Here is a 14,782-nt window from a genome sequence, read left to right as displayed (position 1 = left end):
TATAGGTCACTAACATGAACACCCATCATTCCCATTGGCGAATATACCAGGATTTCACTATAATGGTTTCCAGGAGTATCTAAGTATCATCCGATAGGATTCTTATAGTAGCTACTAGCAATGGGGGCATTATCTTCTACTTCATATTTTTTTACTATGTAGTAGTAATCAGTAATATTGTTTTCCCTATTACATTACAAATTATCCAAGAATAAATGCTCTATACTAGGAATTATTTAATTCTTAAATCTATTCACATAGTTGTGTGTTTTTTGACTTGTCGATACACAATTCTTCATTACGTACGTGATTTTATAAATATTGTAGCAATCAATGGTTATTATTTACTCCCGGAGAGTGATGTGTAACTGCTTGTTGGATTTGTAATTATCAAATCCCTCAATGCAAAGAATGCAGAGGGACTGCACAAGATCAAACGGTTGCCCTGTTGACACGTGTCGCATCATTCTCAATGAATGAAAGTCGTGAATCGTGATCATATCAAATATTCGTAATATACGACACCTAGAATTAAGTATGTAAGAAATAAATTCTGTGTCGTACTTTATCGATAATATAATTTATTACAACAATAAAAATACAAAATTAAAAAATGGTAACGTATATTTTATCTGGTAGGTACATTGATTGAAAAAAAATAAAATAATTTAGGTATATTTTTCATACCTATTTAATTTTTTTTTTTCGATCCTTAATGATTGATAAAGTATTACACTGAATTTATTTCTTAATATAGATATCTATAGATTAGAGGAATTAAAAATGTAGCTGTAGAGTAATGTTAGCTGTACAATTGTACTTATAAGATTATAATAATATATAATAAATAATATCTAAAAATGTATGTTTTCTACTTATTGTCAATATGGTAAATTAATGATTATATAGGTAATTCAGTAACTCCTGAATAAAACAAAATCTGATAAATTGTAGCTAAGAACTATCTCTCTGACGTATCAGCTTCCAAACAAAAAGAAAACTTCATAGTAATCGGTCTATTCGTTTAGTTACAATGATGATTTAGCATTCTGGAAAAAATAGGTACCTATTAAACTTAGAAAACATCCGCAATCCGCATAATGTTAGAAATATTTTTGGAGAATGTTTTATAAATGCGTGAAAACCTAATGTTTTGGTAGCGAAACTTCTGTCATAGAATACTGTTGTGTGATTGACAATAGGCAGCAACAGTTAACGACATTGTTGTCTTGAGCCGATCACTTTTCTGATAGTGTGACAGACACACTTGATACATTTCACAAAGCCCACCGCCTTATTGTTCGACAAGATATTCAAGTGACGGCCGCTCTATCAATTCCTATATCAAAATTCCTTTTTAACAGTAGCTAAGTAGGTAATTGTTATTATTAATGTCATTACTACCAAAATTAAGATGCTATAGATTTTTTATGACACTTCTTTCATAAAAGGTTATATATTTAAATGCAGCTAATAGATGGGTAGGTAAATCCATAATTATTAATTTATTAGGCTTTTCGCCCCGGTTTTGCACTGGAGTAGGTACATGTATTATACATATAAATTTACTCCTTTTCTCTTGAATTAATATTACTAAAATCTGCGTTAAAATCCGTTGTGTTAGTAGTTTAAAAGAGACCTTTTAAGCGAACAGACATAAATAGCAACTTCGTTTTAAACAGAACGATTCTCTACTAATAATTGTGATCTATTCACATGTAGGTACTTAATTATATACCTATATAAAAAACGTTCTTGTGTTTGGATCTAACTAATATTATAGACGCGAAAGTTTGTGAACATAGATGGATAGATGGATGAATGGATGTTTGTTACTCTTTCACACAAAGGCTACTAAACGGATTTCGATGAAGCTTTACAGTAATATAGCTTATACAGTAACAATAAACGTTAAAAATCTATACTCAATAAAATATTCTAGTATAGTCTCGTCAATTAAATATTCTATTCAATTACGTTTGCCAGCAACAAAAGTTTGCCTGCGTATAGCACCAGCTGACCGCATAACTTCGTCTGCATCACGCCTATTTGACATTTTCTTATATTTCGCAAGATTTAGGTTTAGGTACATGATGTCTTTTTAAATTACAGCCCATCTATTATTCTGATATATATAAGCTTTGTTACTATAAAGTTTCGTAAAAATCGTTTAGTATGTAGTTTTTGCGTTAAATAGTATCTAACAAATATCCATTCTCGAAAACTTTCACTTTTATAATACTTATTAGTAAAATAAAAGAAAAGTAAATTCGTATTAAATGTAAGCGAAATAAAAATTAAAATGCCAGCATAAGAATACTGTAATACTTTAGAACGAATAAGTATCTACATATACCTACCTAAGTAGGGCTTGAATACTTTTATTTTACCTAGGTGGCTGTTAGCATTCTGAAAGTGTTTGAGAAAATTACACAATATAGGTACTTGCAGAAAAAGCAATATGTGACCAACTAGAGGTCGCGTCTGTTATTGACTTAGACTATTCATTACATAGTCCTGAAGTATATTCGCAAACACATTCGTTTGAATGATAATTTGTTAAAAAATAATAGATACAGAAATTAAACAAAAATATAAGAAAGTACTTACTTGTGTCCTAAGTATAATAAAGAAATAATAAAATACAACGGAAAAAAAAGAAATATTACACTACTACTCATAAACTCAACATTATAACTGAATTTAAAAGTACGTATGTTAGACCCTTGTATAATGGAATATAATTTTATCAGATGGCCAATAAATGCAGCTTACGTGTCTGACAAAAGTATCATGTTTCATTCGTTGTATACGAATCCTGATATTTAGCTCCCCTTGTCATAAATATGCCCGTACATAACGTACATTTTGATGTCGTTACAATGGAACAAAAAGATCTGATACAAATACATAAAACACTCGAAACGTTGAAAGTGGATAATGCCTATCATTATTATAAATTCATGTGCTTTTGTCGTTTACAGTATTTATTTTGAAAACGTCAAGGGGAGAAAACCCTCTTTTCGCTTGAAAGCTCCCGAAAGCGTATAAAAGGCGTCGGGCGGCGCCGATGGCCCCTGCTATTGGTTCTGTAAATCCCCTCCATTTGGAGACTCCGCCCTGATGGAAACTCTCCTCGGATCGCAGGGCGAACGATCATTCAGTCATTCAGTGATCGGGTGTCACAGCGACAGGTAGTTGTGTCGCAACTCATTAGGGATTTTTCGAAGCTATAAGTCTGAATCATCGTATCGCGCTGAGTCAACGTGGTGTGCGTACTATAAGTGACGTTTGCTTGTGTCCTGGTGTGACCAAATATTTTTTATGCACGCTATGAGTGACCCTGCTGCCCTTGCTGGCATGCTACCGTTTGATTCCATTGGTTTATACGAACAGCCGAAACCAAGGTTCATATTCAAAATGCCAAGAGTTGTTCCAGACCAGAAAGCGAAATTTGAATCTGATGACCTATTTAAAAGATTGAGCAGAGAAAGTGAGGTAAGCAAATATCTAGGATATTTTTTAGTAACTACCGACAGGATATTATTATTGATATGGTTAAAATAATTCATATTTTTTAAATATAACATAAACTTTATGAAAAATAATGTAAGGACAATAACAGGAAAATATGATACATTATTATGTCATTGTTAGTTTTACATGTTATTCCAATAATTGAAATTTTATTACACCTACGTACACTAGTCACCTACTGCACCATTTTGACAATATTTTTACAGTAATTAATATTTAATTTCATGTTGATCAAAGACAAAGATAATATAAGTACAGCTAAATTATATTAGACTCAGTTTGGACTTTATAAACTCGAAGGAGGATTCGGAAAACAGCTTTATATTTCTGTGAATGTCTTCCAGTAATATTGTATACATGTTACTGTCCCAAAAGTAAATAAAAGAAAAAGAATTTAGTAAGAAGTACGCAATTAAAAAGTAGATATGTAGGTACAATTTCATTTAAAAATAGTCAATTACTTAAATAACGAATACCTACCGACTTAATAATAAATATCATTAGTAAGATTCCAGTTATTCGCGTAAGCAGATACTTAGCCACATTAGCGCAGATATTTTTAAATTGTTGAAGCTCCATTTATGTTTCTTAGTTATCTAAAAAATCAGGGCCAAGGGTAATTAATGTTCTACGTTAAAAATGAGTAATTTATGTGCCTAACTAAATACTTATAACTTAATAATAATAAAATATAGATAGATACGGAATACATTAATAAGTTTCGATATGTATAGTTAATCAATTTATAGTGGTAACATAATAATAATACATAGCAAAAAATACCATCGTGGGCAGTTACTATACAACGCAGGGTCTATACCGGTTTAGACCACCTAAGATTGTATAGGGGCATGAAAATTTAGAAAGGAACTTGTTAGCCAGTAGTAATTGGTACAGCGTAGATGGACGTATGATGATAGATACTTTATATGGATTATTAATGTATTTCAGTATACCACTTCTTCGAAACGTCTCCTCCCTAATTATTCTTATCTAGGTACCTACCTTGACAGCAAATTTAGTAACCTGGTGTACCAGTCCCTATGCATCTAAGTGATAATAGTGGTCATTCTCAAGCTATTTTCTTATTACTTATAACTTAAAATTTTCACTCTTCTACCATCAACTCCTAATTAGTTAAGTTTATTTGGCAAAACAGCTTTTGCCGGGTAAGCTAGTTTTCTAAATACACAGATTAGATAATATTGCATACTTTTCCCGAACGCATGGCGCTAGGGGCTGACTAGATTATGCCAGATCGCACTGAATAAGCACATCGTAAATTTGACATGTTTACATTACAAGTATATAAAAAAAATATCTGGAATGCATTGATATCGTTTTCCCTGATATTTGAATAAAGATGAATATATATTACGACGTGCCTTTTAATGTATCTACGATCGGACATCATGACAGCACTATGATTCAATACAGAGTATAGGATATATAATGTAACATAAATACAAAATAGAGCTTATACTACATATATTTTATAAATTTTAAAAATATCATCAAAGCGGTTTTTAAATTTCAAGCAATAAAGTACACAAGTTTTGGAATCGATTGAAATTATTAACGGCGGCAGAATTTAAAGTTGGGGCTTCATAGTTCCGGCGTAATACGAGTATTCCATGTAAATAATAATATTATTGTTTTAGGTGAGGTACACCGGTTATCGTGACCGTCCACCAGAAGAACGGCAGATGCGGTTCACCAGCGGCTGTAGAGAGGGCCACACAGAGATTGCGTTCACTGCCACCGGAACCAACCTACAGCTCGTGTTCGACCACTCGCCCTACAATAACCGGGGTTGTGATTTTCAAAAGGAAAACGGAAAGGTAAGATAAAATATTTTTAATTATGTAAGTGGAATAGCAAACATATACATAATTTACAGAATCACGGCCATCACGTTATCGTGTGGCGCCAGAGGTACCTAAATACCAATGCATGATTATTTTGGAGGAGTAAGATGCCTCCGTGCTCTGTAATTATGAAGCAAGCTGCTTGGTTCATGTCGTAAACGACTTTGCACAACTTACCTTATTGGAGGTAGACTTTGAAATAAAGTATCTACATGGGCACCTTGGTCTTATCTATTTTAGTTGTCAAGCTTTCTTTGTAAGATATTTTTCGGGTAGATGGTGAGACAAAACAATAAAATTACAAGATAAGAGGCAAAATCCTCTTATTACTCGAATAGTATCACATAGTAAAACGATGTCCTCAATGTTGTTCTTATATACAAGACTAGCTGTACCCGCGACTTTGTCTTCGAATTTAACAAAAAGTTAATTAGAGAATTATTCTAAAATAAAGGTAGCCTAAGTTACTCATTATTACATCAGCTACCTGCCAATAAAAATCCCGTCAAAATCGGTCCAGCCATTTCAGAGATTAGCCGGAACAGACAAACAAAAATTGTAAAAAATGTTATTTTGGTGTATGTACCGTATTTATATTCATATGCGTGTAGTAAAAAACGGTTATTTCAATATTACAAGCAGACACTCACAATTTTATTTATATATATAGATTACTGTTTTACTTGTCATCGTTTGTCATTATAATTATATATGATATCAATCATTTAAAGTATAACGACAATTAAAACAAGTACCTAATAATTATGAAACTAAAGAGTTAAAACTATTTTCTATTATGGCCCAACCTAAAGTAGGTAAGTGATATTTGTTCATACAAATATAATATAATTAATTAATCATACAAATATAACATAATTATGTAGAAATAGAAATAGAAATAATCTTTATTCAAATAAACTCAATTTTTGCAAAAAACAAGCACTTTTGAATAGTCATATTTTGATCCTACCACTCATTCGGAATGCAGATTCATCACAAGAAGAATGAGCAAGAAACTTGTGTGTTGCTCTTTTTAATAGATGTTTTTTTTTTATATAAATTATTACAGCATAACAAGTAAGAGGCATGCGATAATCAACATAGAAGTCACTACGCACTCATTATTAATGTAATCAGATAATATTGTCAGTGCTATAGATTTAAAGTTTTTCTATAAAAACATTATTATCGTTAACGAATTCTTCAATTTTATAGTAAGCTTTTTTGCAAAGGAACTGTTTTATTTGACATTTAAATCTTTTTTCTGACAGATTTATAACAGACTCTGATATTTTATTGTAAAACCTTACGCAATTGCCATAAAACGAATTACTAACTTTAGCCAAACGACATTTAGGTAAAATCAGTTTGTTATTGTTACGTAAGCTTTTATTAGTGCAATCACTAACTCTTTTGAAACTGTCTATATTCCTTCTGGCATAGATGATATTTTCATAAATGTATTGAGAAGCAACGGTGAGGATATTTGATTCCTTAAAACACTCTCGCAATGACTCCCTGGAACCCATACCATAAATGGAGCGAATGGCCCTCTTTTGTAAAGTAAATATTGTATTTATATCAGCTGCTTTGCCCCATAACAAAATACCATACGACATAATGCTATGGAAATAGCTAAAATAGACAAGTTTAGCCGTTGCCACGTCTGTTAATTGTCTAATTCTTCTTACCGCATAAGCGGCAGAACTAAGTCGACTCGCCAATTTAGTAATATGAGCACCCCATTGCAACTTGGAATCTAATGTGATACCTAGAAATACAGTATCGTCAACAAAATTAATAGATTTATTGTCCAATACGATTTTTTAATCTACCGGCCTTACATTGGGGAGAGTAAATTTGATACATTTAGTTTTATTTGCATTTAGTAGCATATTATTTGCCGTAAACCATTTTAAAACATAAGAGAGAGAACCGTTTACTTCGTCCATATCATCAATATGTCGATTGACTTTGAATACAGTAGCAATGTCAATAAATGTAAATTTAAATATTGTATATGCAATTATGTAAAGTGTAAGTATGTAATAGTGCAAATGCAATTATGTAAAGAATACCATACAAATCCTTACAATATAATTTATGTTTAAACTTTCAAGTAAGTATAACAACCTCTGGGACCTTACTGTACTATATTATATGTCTTATAAAATATTGAAATTGTATTTGTAAGTCATACAAAATAATAATATCATACAATCTCAAAATAAGTAATGAAACCGAACCCAAACTTTCTTCCGAATTTTCTATATGATATAAATTTTCATTGCATTAACAAAAAAACATCGACTGGGACGTGTAGAAAACGTGTACGTAAAGAAAAAAAATTATTAAAATCTAAACCTTTGCACATACTTATATCAGATTTTAATCAAATTTTACTTTTATGGGGAAAGACAGAATCTATCTAAGTACCTAGTAAAGTTTTATAAAAATACAAACACGCCAAAAGCGATCGGTCAATATAAATTATAGTACGTATGTAGACCTTTATAGATAAAATAAAGGAGTGTGATTCATAAACAACAATGTAAGTAGACCCTGCTAATGACATCATTCGTCACCAGACGAAGGCTCGTCATCAACGGCTAATACTGCTTCCGGCCCACATTTTCATAACCGAAATTAAGACATAAATAACATTGAAGCCGCTAATGAAAAAGTATAAAGCCGTAACACCGCATATAACGTCTCGGTCACGCTCTAAGTTCGTCCGACTCCAGTATGCGGCTGAGTGAATGACATCTTTTCTTCGGGTTCATTATTTGATTCATGTAATTTGGGACGCGTTTTGAAACATGTCGAGGCATTAATTTGGAGGAATGGATTTATCTAGCTGTTTTCCGCGGCGCTGTCTCAGTGAATTCGGATAATAAATAATCTAACTGTTAATCGTTCCAGATGAAATTTAGTAGGTAGGTATAAATATATAAATTTTCATTGAATGAAAAATAAATTGAATAAAAATTCATCAAGAATATTTTTGCGAATTCTGAACAAATACCCAATTTTTTATGTTCATGTAGGAATATTTTTTTAATAAAGTTATGTGCTACAATGACCAATGTGTATTTTATAAACAGTGCTTATAGAATAATATTTGTTGATACTTATCTAGATAAGTACAAGGCAACTGCCTAATTCTGAATAAATATTAAGAACTAGCAATATAATCATTACTACATATTCTAATATGTCTAATTGGCCTTCTGAGGTATATGGCTATACGTAACTATGTAATTGTATAATATTTACGTATTACATTCGTGCTCGTTTTATTGAATTGAACCCTCTATAACGCATCACAGGCCGCCCGTTGTGCATTCATATGAATACTTATATTTATTTACATTCGGTTCATTTAACTACGCACTGAAGTGTAATGAAGCTAGGGTTCTTTTCTCCCATAGAAAATATCAATTTTTCTATAGAGAGATATATTGAACTCGTATATGTGTATTTGGAAGTAGATTAATATCATTATATAGAAAATCATTAGATTCCTACCAATCAATAAACACTGATAAAATCACGGAACAGATGGGTATAAGTAATTGAAAGAAACTAAAATTAAACCGAAAGTAATCCAGATAGCGTAATAACAGTAGTCTTCTCTTATAAGAAGAAACACAGCATTGTTAGTGGACACGGAGCAGTGAAAGGAAATGTTGAAGTTTTCACACTTGTTAAAACGTTAATAATTTTTTGGATTGCTTCGATATTACAACTCCATACAAGATCATGATGACAAATGTTTTTAAAAGATCTAAATGTGAACTCAGAACTATAAGTTTAAAATTCACTTGGTACGTATCGCGTAGGGAGAAGTCGGAAAAACATTTCCCCCAAAATCAATAAGGGAAAACAGCGTTGCGATTGGTAGGCGTCGCGGCGTAACACCCGCCCGACAAAATGGCCGCCGTCGACGCTTTCCATTCGATCCCTCTTCTTAATATCTTATTCAATCTACCCTCTTGACTAGACATTAATTAGATTTTGTATACAATATGCAGAGGAGTAACTACATAATATAATATAGAAATTTCGGATACCAATTAACAATAATAAAACTAATCAAACTTTTATACCAGATCGCTATGTTTAGTTTATAGCTCATGGAATGGTTTTCCATTATTAACTACCCACCAGTTAGAAACTAGGGACAATTATGGAAAAATAAATTAGGTAATTTTTAAAATTACTGACGTATTGATACTGGTAATTCTAATTATATAGTTTATTAAAAGACTTACGTAACATTTCTATTAATAGATGTTATTTAATTCTTACTGGACTTAATTTTTTTACAAATAAAGAGTTGACGCCGACGCATAACGTGTTACAAAAGCATACGGCAAGCGTATTATAAATTGTTAAAAAAAAATAAGTACAAAAACGACAGAGGAGGTTATTAGTAAAATTGCAAGGTTCGTGGCTACAATACACCCCAATTAAACCATTGTACGGTGCGGATGCCGGAACAAGGTGAGCACGCGATCCCGAATGACTTCGCTTGCCTTATGTCGTTCGATTCTGTCTGTTTTTCACACTGAAATAGGCCGCTGGTGGTAGAATGAGCTATAGAGAAAGAGAAAGGTAATTGCAGTCAATACCAAAAGTAATCTAAAATGTATATTTTAACTACTACCTATTGAATTGAAATGTAGTTAAAATATACATTTTAGGTTAGATTAATTTAAAAGAATACTTAATATGTCGTTTTTTTTAAATTATAATAATAGATACCTAAGTCTCTTTGTTGCGTTTGTAAATAATTTACCACTAGAGAATAAGTTCTCTCAAAGAAATTAATTAGTTAATTCTGCGGAATTGACTAATTAATTAGCCGGTTTCAGTACAGATTAACCGATTAAATATTTTGTAGTGCGCAACAAAGAGACTTAGGTATCTATTATTATAAATATTGAAAAAAAAACAACATATTAAATATTCTTTTAAATAAACAGAAAGAGTATGAAATAAAAAGAAAGCAATACTTATCTATTCTTTAATACTATATTTTATAATAGTGACATGAAGCGAGAACTACCTACGCATTTAAAATGATGAGATAAGTTTACATATATCAATCAAGTCTCGTCTAAGCTGAATCTGTCGAAAATATTGCGTGAAACATTCAGATGAACGTATTAAATATTAAAAGAATTAAAATTCTAAGATAATGAAACATTGCATGTGACAGAAAAAAATAGCTGGCGTCTTTGTTTTTGTCTACAACATAGGTAGGCGACCCTCAATAAGGGGCAACTAAAAGAAACTCACGTGCCATAAAAACTTTATCTTTGGAAGGACCACTTCTGCTCACCATATGACCGATGAATAATTGCTTGCTTACTGGTGGACTTTTGCTATTTCTGCCACCAACGGCGCATTCATTTTTTTTTTAATTTCGGTCTCTACCTTTTTGTGTCTGCCATAAATAATGTAGTCCGAAGATTTCCGGTATAGGGACGTAAATTATATTTCTATTACTTAATAGTATCGACATTATGTTTAATAAATTCTAGATATAGATAAACATGCCCAATAGTTCCCAACAGTTGAAAATATTCTAATTATAGTTGTTTATTTTAAAAAATTGTAACTTGGATAAATCAAAATAAAGCGCGATAGTATCACGGAATAAAACTTTACTTCCTGTTTTAAATAGTATCCATTCCTCGTTGGCAATTGACCACGTAATTTTTTACGTCTTTCAATTTTGTTATTAAAACTCATCCTTTCGTCATTCCGAATATTTACGCAGCAACTGTCAAAAGTTACCAATATATTCTAGAAATAGCATTCCTTATAGGCAAATTCATTTTAAAACATTACTGATAAGAAAATAATAACGAATACTTGGATTTTCATTATTGTTTTCGCTATAAAGGATTTATACTTACTCGTTTGGCCTATGTAAATTTTAATGCAATTGGTTAACTTCTGCCAATAATTATTTTAGTAAATGAACTACTGTACCACACAGCACCAACTAACGATATTTTTTGCTTTGTTATCAGGCACATATAGTATCCAGATTCATTATGAACGGAGTGTGTGTACGATGGCGTGGTTGGATTGATCTGGAGCGGCTTGACGGAGCTGGTTGTCTGGAACTTGATGAAGAGCGTGCCGCCATAGAAGATGCTGCACTCCGAGATCAAATTGAACGCTACAACCAGCGTTTAAGAGATTTCGAAGATAAACAACGAGCCTATCGAGAACACGGCGAGGAATTGCGCGCTCATTCTCATGTTCACGCACAACGTTGCCACCAAGCTCGCCAGCCACCGCATGCCGCCCACCCTCCTCACCCCCATCCGCCCCACCCCGTCCACATTAAACCACATTCACAAGGCGCGCTTATATCTTAAATTATAATGCAATAATGAAGTCCTAATAATGGACTGATTGTTATTATTGTCAAAATTAAAAAGTTTCAGAAAGGGTCATAATACTTAAAATTAGTACTTATCTATGATGTTTAATTGGCATAGTACTGTTAATCCACTGAGTAGATAGACATTTTCATTCCAAAAAAACATTGATAATCTTTAATCACCATCTTACTGCACCACATATTTTAATATGAATCATTCACGTAAATATTGCAGTTAAAATGAAAATAGCACAGAAGATACTTCTTTTCATATATGCATCTAATTATTTTTATGGGAATTTTGGTGCGAGCTATCTATTAACTGCACTTCAATATATGATATGAATTAATATTAGCTACTGTATGAAATCACCTAAAAATCATCAGTTAGTGGAAATAAAGTTACATGTTATTGAATGGACGGCTTGATTTATCGAATATATTTATACAATTGTTTAACAATGGTGTAATAATGTATACCTACTGATACTAGGCAGAACAAACAATAACATTTAATTTTCCTCGACTTCTAAATCAGCAATCGTTAATAGGTACATATTTGAAAAAATATCAATCGCCAGAATAACTAATTTTAATGCCAATGACATTATCGCCAAAAAGGACATTAATATATTAAAAGTCCTTAATTAATGTAGTTTTTTGTGTAAGCTATATGATCTACATAATATATTTACTTAAAAATTAAGTTAATTCGAAGAAAGATTACTATTATTCAATATTGTTTTTTGTCGATCTCAAAAATCTATGATTCTAAGTATTTAGAACTACGAGTATAAACTACATTTATCTTTCATGGTATATTTTATTAGTAGGTTTAGGTATGTACTTAAAGATATCATTTAAAGGCTTTAGGTACTTACCTACTTAGTGATTCATAAAAGAAACAATATGAATTAATTTTATGGCAGTATATATAAATATTATTAATACGATATTGAAATCATGATATACCCTGTAGGTACCTAATGTGTCAAATCGTTATCATTATTAATTTTGTGTCTATTACTTGTAATTATGTTCTTGTTTATCTTAGGTAACACGTTGTTTATTTTTAAATTGATTTTATTACTTAACTATATAGTCGAGTATATTGTGATAGTAATGTAAATAAATCTTTACAATATTTTACGAATTGTTGTTTTTTATATTTTACGTTGCTCCGACTATACCCAATGCTAAATCCTGTCATACGCCAATATCATACAGAAAGTTGTGAGAATTAACATTTACAGCTTTACTGGCATTTAAATTTTGATTGTTGGAAAATAGTCATTTCTAATCTACATTTTATGTATACTTACATTAATATCTAAAAATATATATTTTAAGACTAATGGTTAAATTCTAAGTTCCTTTAAGAACTTACAATACAAGATACCTTTATTCTTTTGGTGTAAAAACCATCATATCGATGATGATTCATAAACAAACATTAATAAGAATTTCTAGCGACGGTTCTATGTCAGTGGGTTTTTCATGTAGATTTATCGAGTCAAGTATGTGAATCACTGGTAGGTAAACTTCCTATTAAGTCTGTCTACTTTAGAGTTCCTCTACCTTTCTTCATATAAATGGAATGATAAGGGATCACATGAACAACCAACGGTACCACTATGCTGTTGCTATGACGTTATGTCTCCACATCCTGTAATTTTCTGCCTTATTTTATATCAGAACATCAGAGTGAAACACAGGATCTCTAAAAGTGGGGGTAGTAAACAACTAAGCTAGGCCACTTTAGATTTAGAATGATATATTTAATTACGTGAATTAGGTGGTGCAAAGGATATCATGCGGGAGGGTAGGACGCGCCGGGCGGCACGGTACAGTCGGCAGCAGTTAGTGATATTAGCACGCGCGGCGCACCTGTGCAATGGGTGCCCGCGCCGCCCTTCACCGCCCTCGCTCATTATACGCAATTTAGCTAACTAAAGGAAATGTTACATTCATACTCGTTGAACACGATACATGGTTCGTTGCTTATTTTAATGGCGCTATAAATGTGGCAGTTCACTTACGACTTGCAATGCCGACTCGATATCTACTAGTGTTGCCGTCGGATCTTATTAAACTAGTACCTAGTGTTTTATCTAATACCTATCTATTATAAATGTGAAAGTTTGTTACTCTTACAGGAAAAAACTACTGAATGGATTTTAATGAAACTTTATAATAATATAGCTTAGGTATATTAGAATAACACATAGGCTATATTTGTTACATTTTCATGAATAAACGGTTGAACAAATTTTAATGGGGCTTGAGATAGATTGTAATACAAGGCCAAATATAGGCGGTCTTTGATAAAAAAAAAACTAAATAAATTGACCGGAAACTGCTAGTATAAACGATACTATAAGAGTAATGAATACCCATATAAAAATATCCATAGAATAATATTTTTTTCAAATTGTGAAATATGCATAATCTAGTCTAGTAGTCTAGTCATAATCTAATCTAGACATTTAAGGGTGACTGAAATTGCTAAACAACTAAACATTCTTTAAAGTATCTCATATGTAGTAATATTTATAGAATAAGAAAAGTTTTTAGCTGTTATGTGGCTGTATCCCACTTAGAGAATAATGTAAAAATCAGTGGATTAGCGATTTAGGACACTGACTTACTTTCGATGATACAAATATTTGTATTCATGAGCATGTACTTACAGAAATAACATTTATTTAACTATTTCTATTAATTGTCTAGTAAGTTTCAATTCTAATAAGTTCAACTCAGCTTGGAATTAAATAGCACTAGTGATAGGTCCAAGGTTATTATTATTATAAATAAACTCTTACTTACATATATTTTATACCAACATTTTATGCGGAACTAAGCATTCATAACATGGACCTTTGATATTATCATTCCTTTATTGTGACGCAAGGCACCTCGACTGTCAAATCTGTGCAGGTACCTAATACCTTTATTGTTGATCATCTGTGATCGA

The 14,782-nt window shown here is 31.7% G+C and overlaps 1 protein-coding gene across 1 annotated transcript; it reads left to right on the top strand.

The window, feature by feature from the left end:
* The first annotated feature begins 3,168 nt into the window (after window positions 1-3,168).
* On the top strand, window positions 3,169-11,987 carry LOC131844136 (protein big brother-like). Its single transcript, XM_059192936.1, has 3 exons — window positions 3,169-3,498; window positions 5,199-5,378; window positions 11,450-11,987. The coding sequence occupies exons 1-3, from the start codon at window positions 3,325-3,327 to the stop codon at window positions 11,801-11,803; spliced, it is 708 nt and encodes a 235-aa protein (XP_059048919.1). The 5' UTR covers window positions 3,169-3,324; the 3' UTR covers window positions 11,804-11,987.
* Window positions 11,988-14,782: the final 2,795 nt, after the last annotated feature.

Source organism: Achroia grisella, unplaced genomic scaffold (assembly GCF_030625045.1).
Source record: "Achroia grisella isolate CSIRO2021 unplaced genomic scaffold, CSIRO_AGI_Agris_v1 utg3972, whole genome shotgun sequence".
In the NCBI taxonomy this organism is placed as follows: Eukaryota; Metazoa; Arthropoda; class Insecta; order Lepidoptera; family Pyralidae; genus Achroia; species Achroia grisella.
This window is presented reverse-complemented; position numbering and strand designations above follow the sequence as displayed.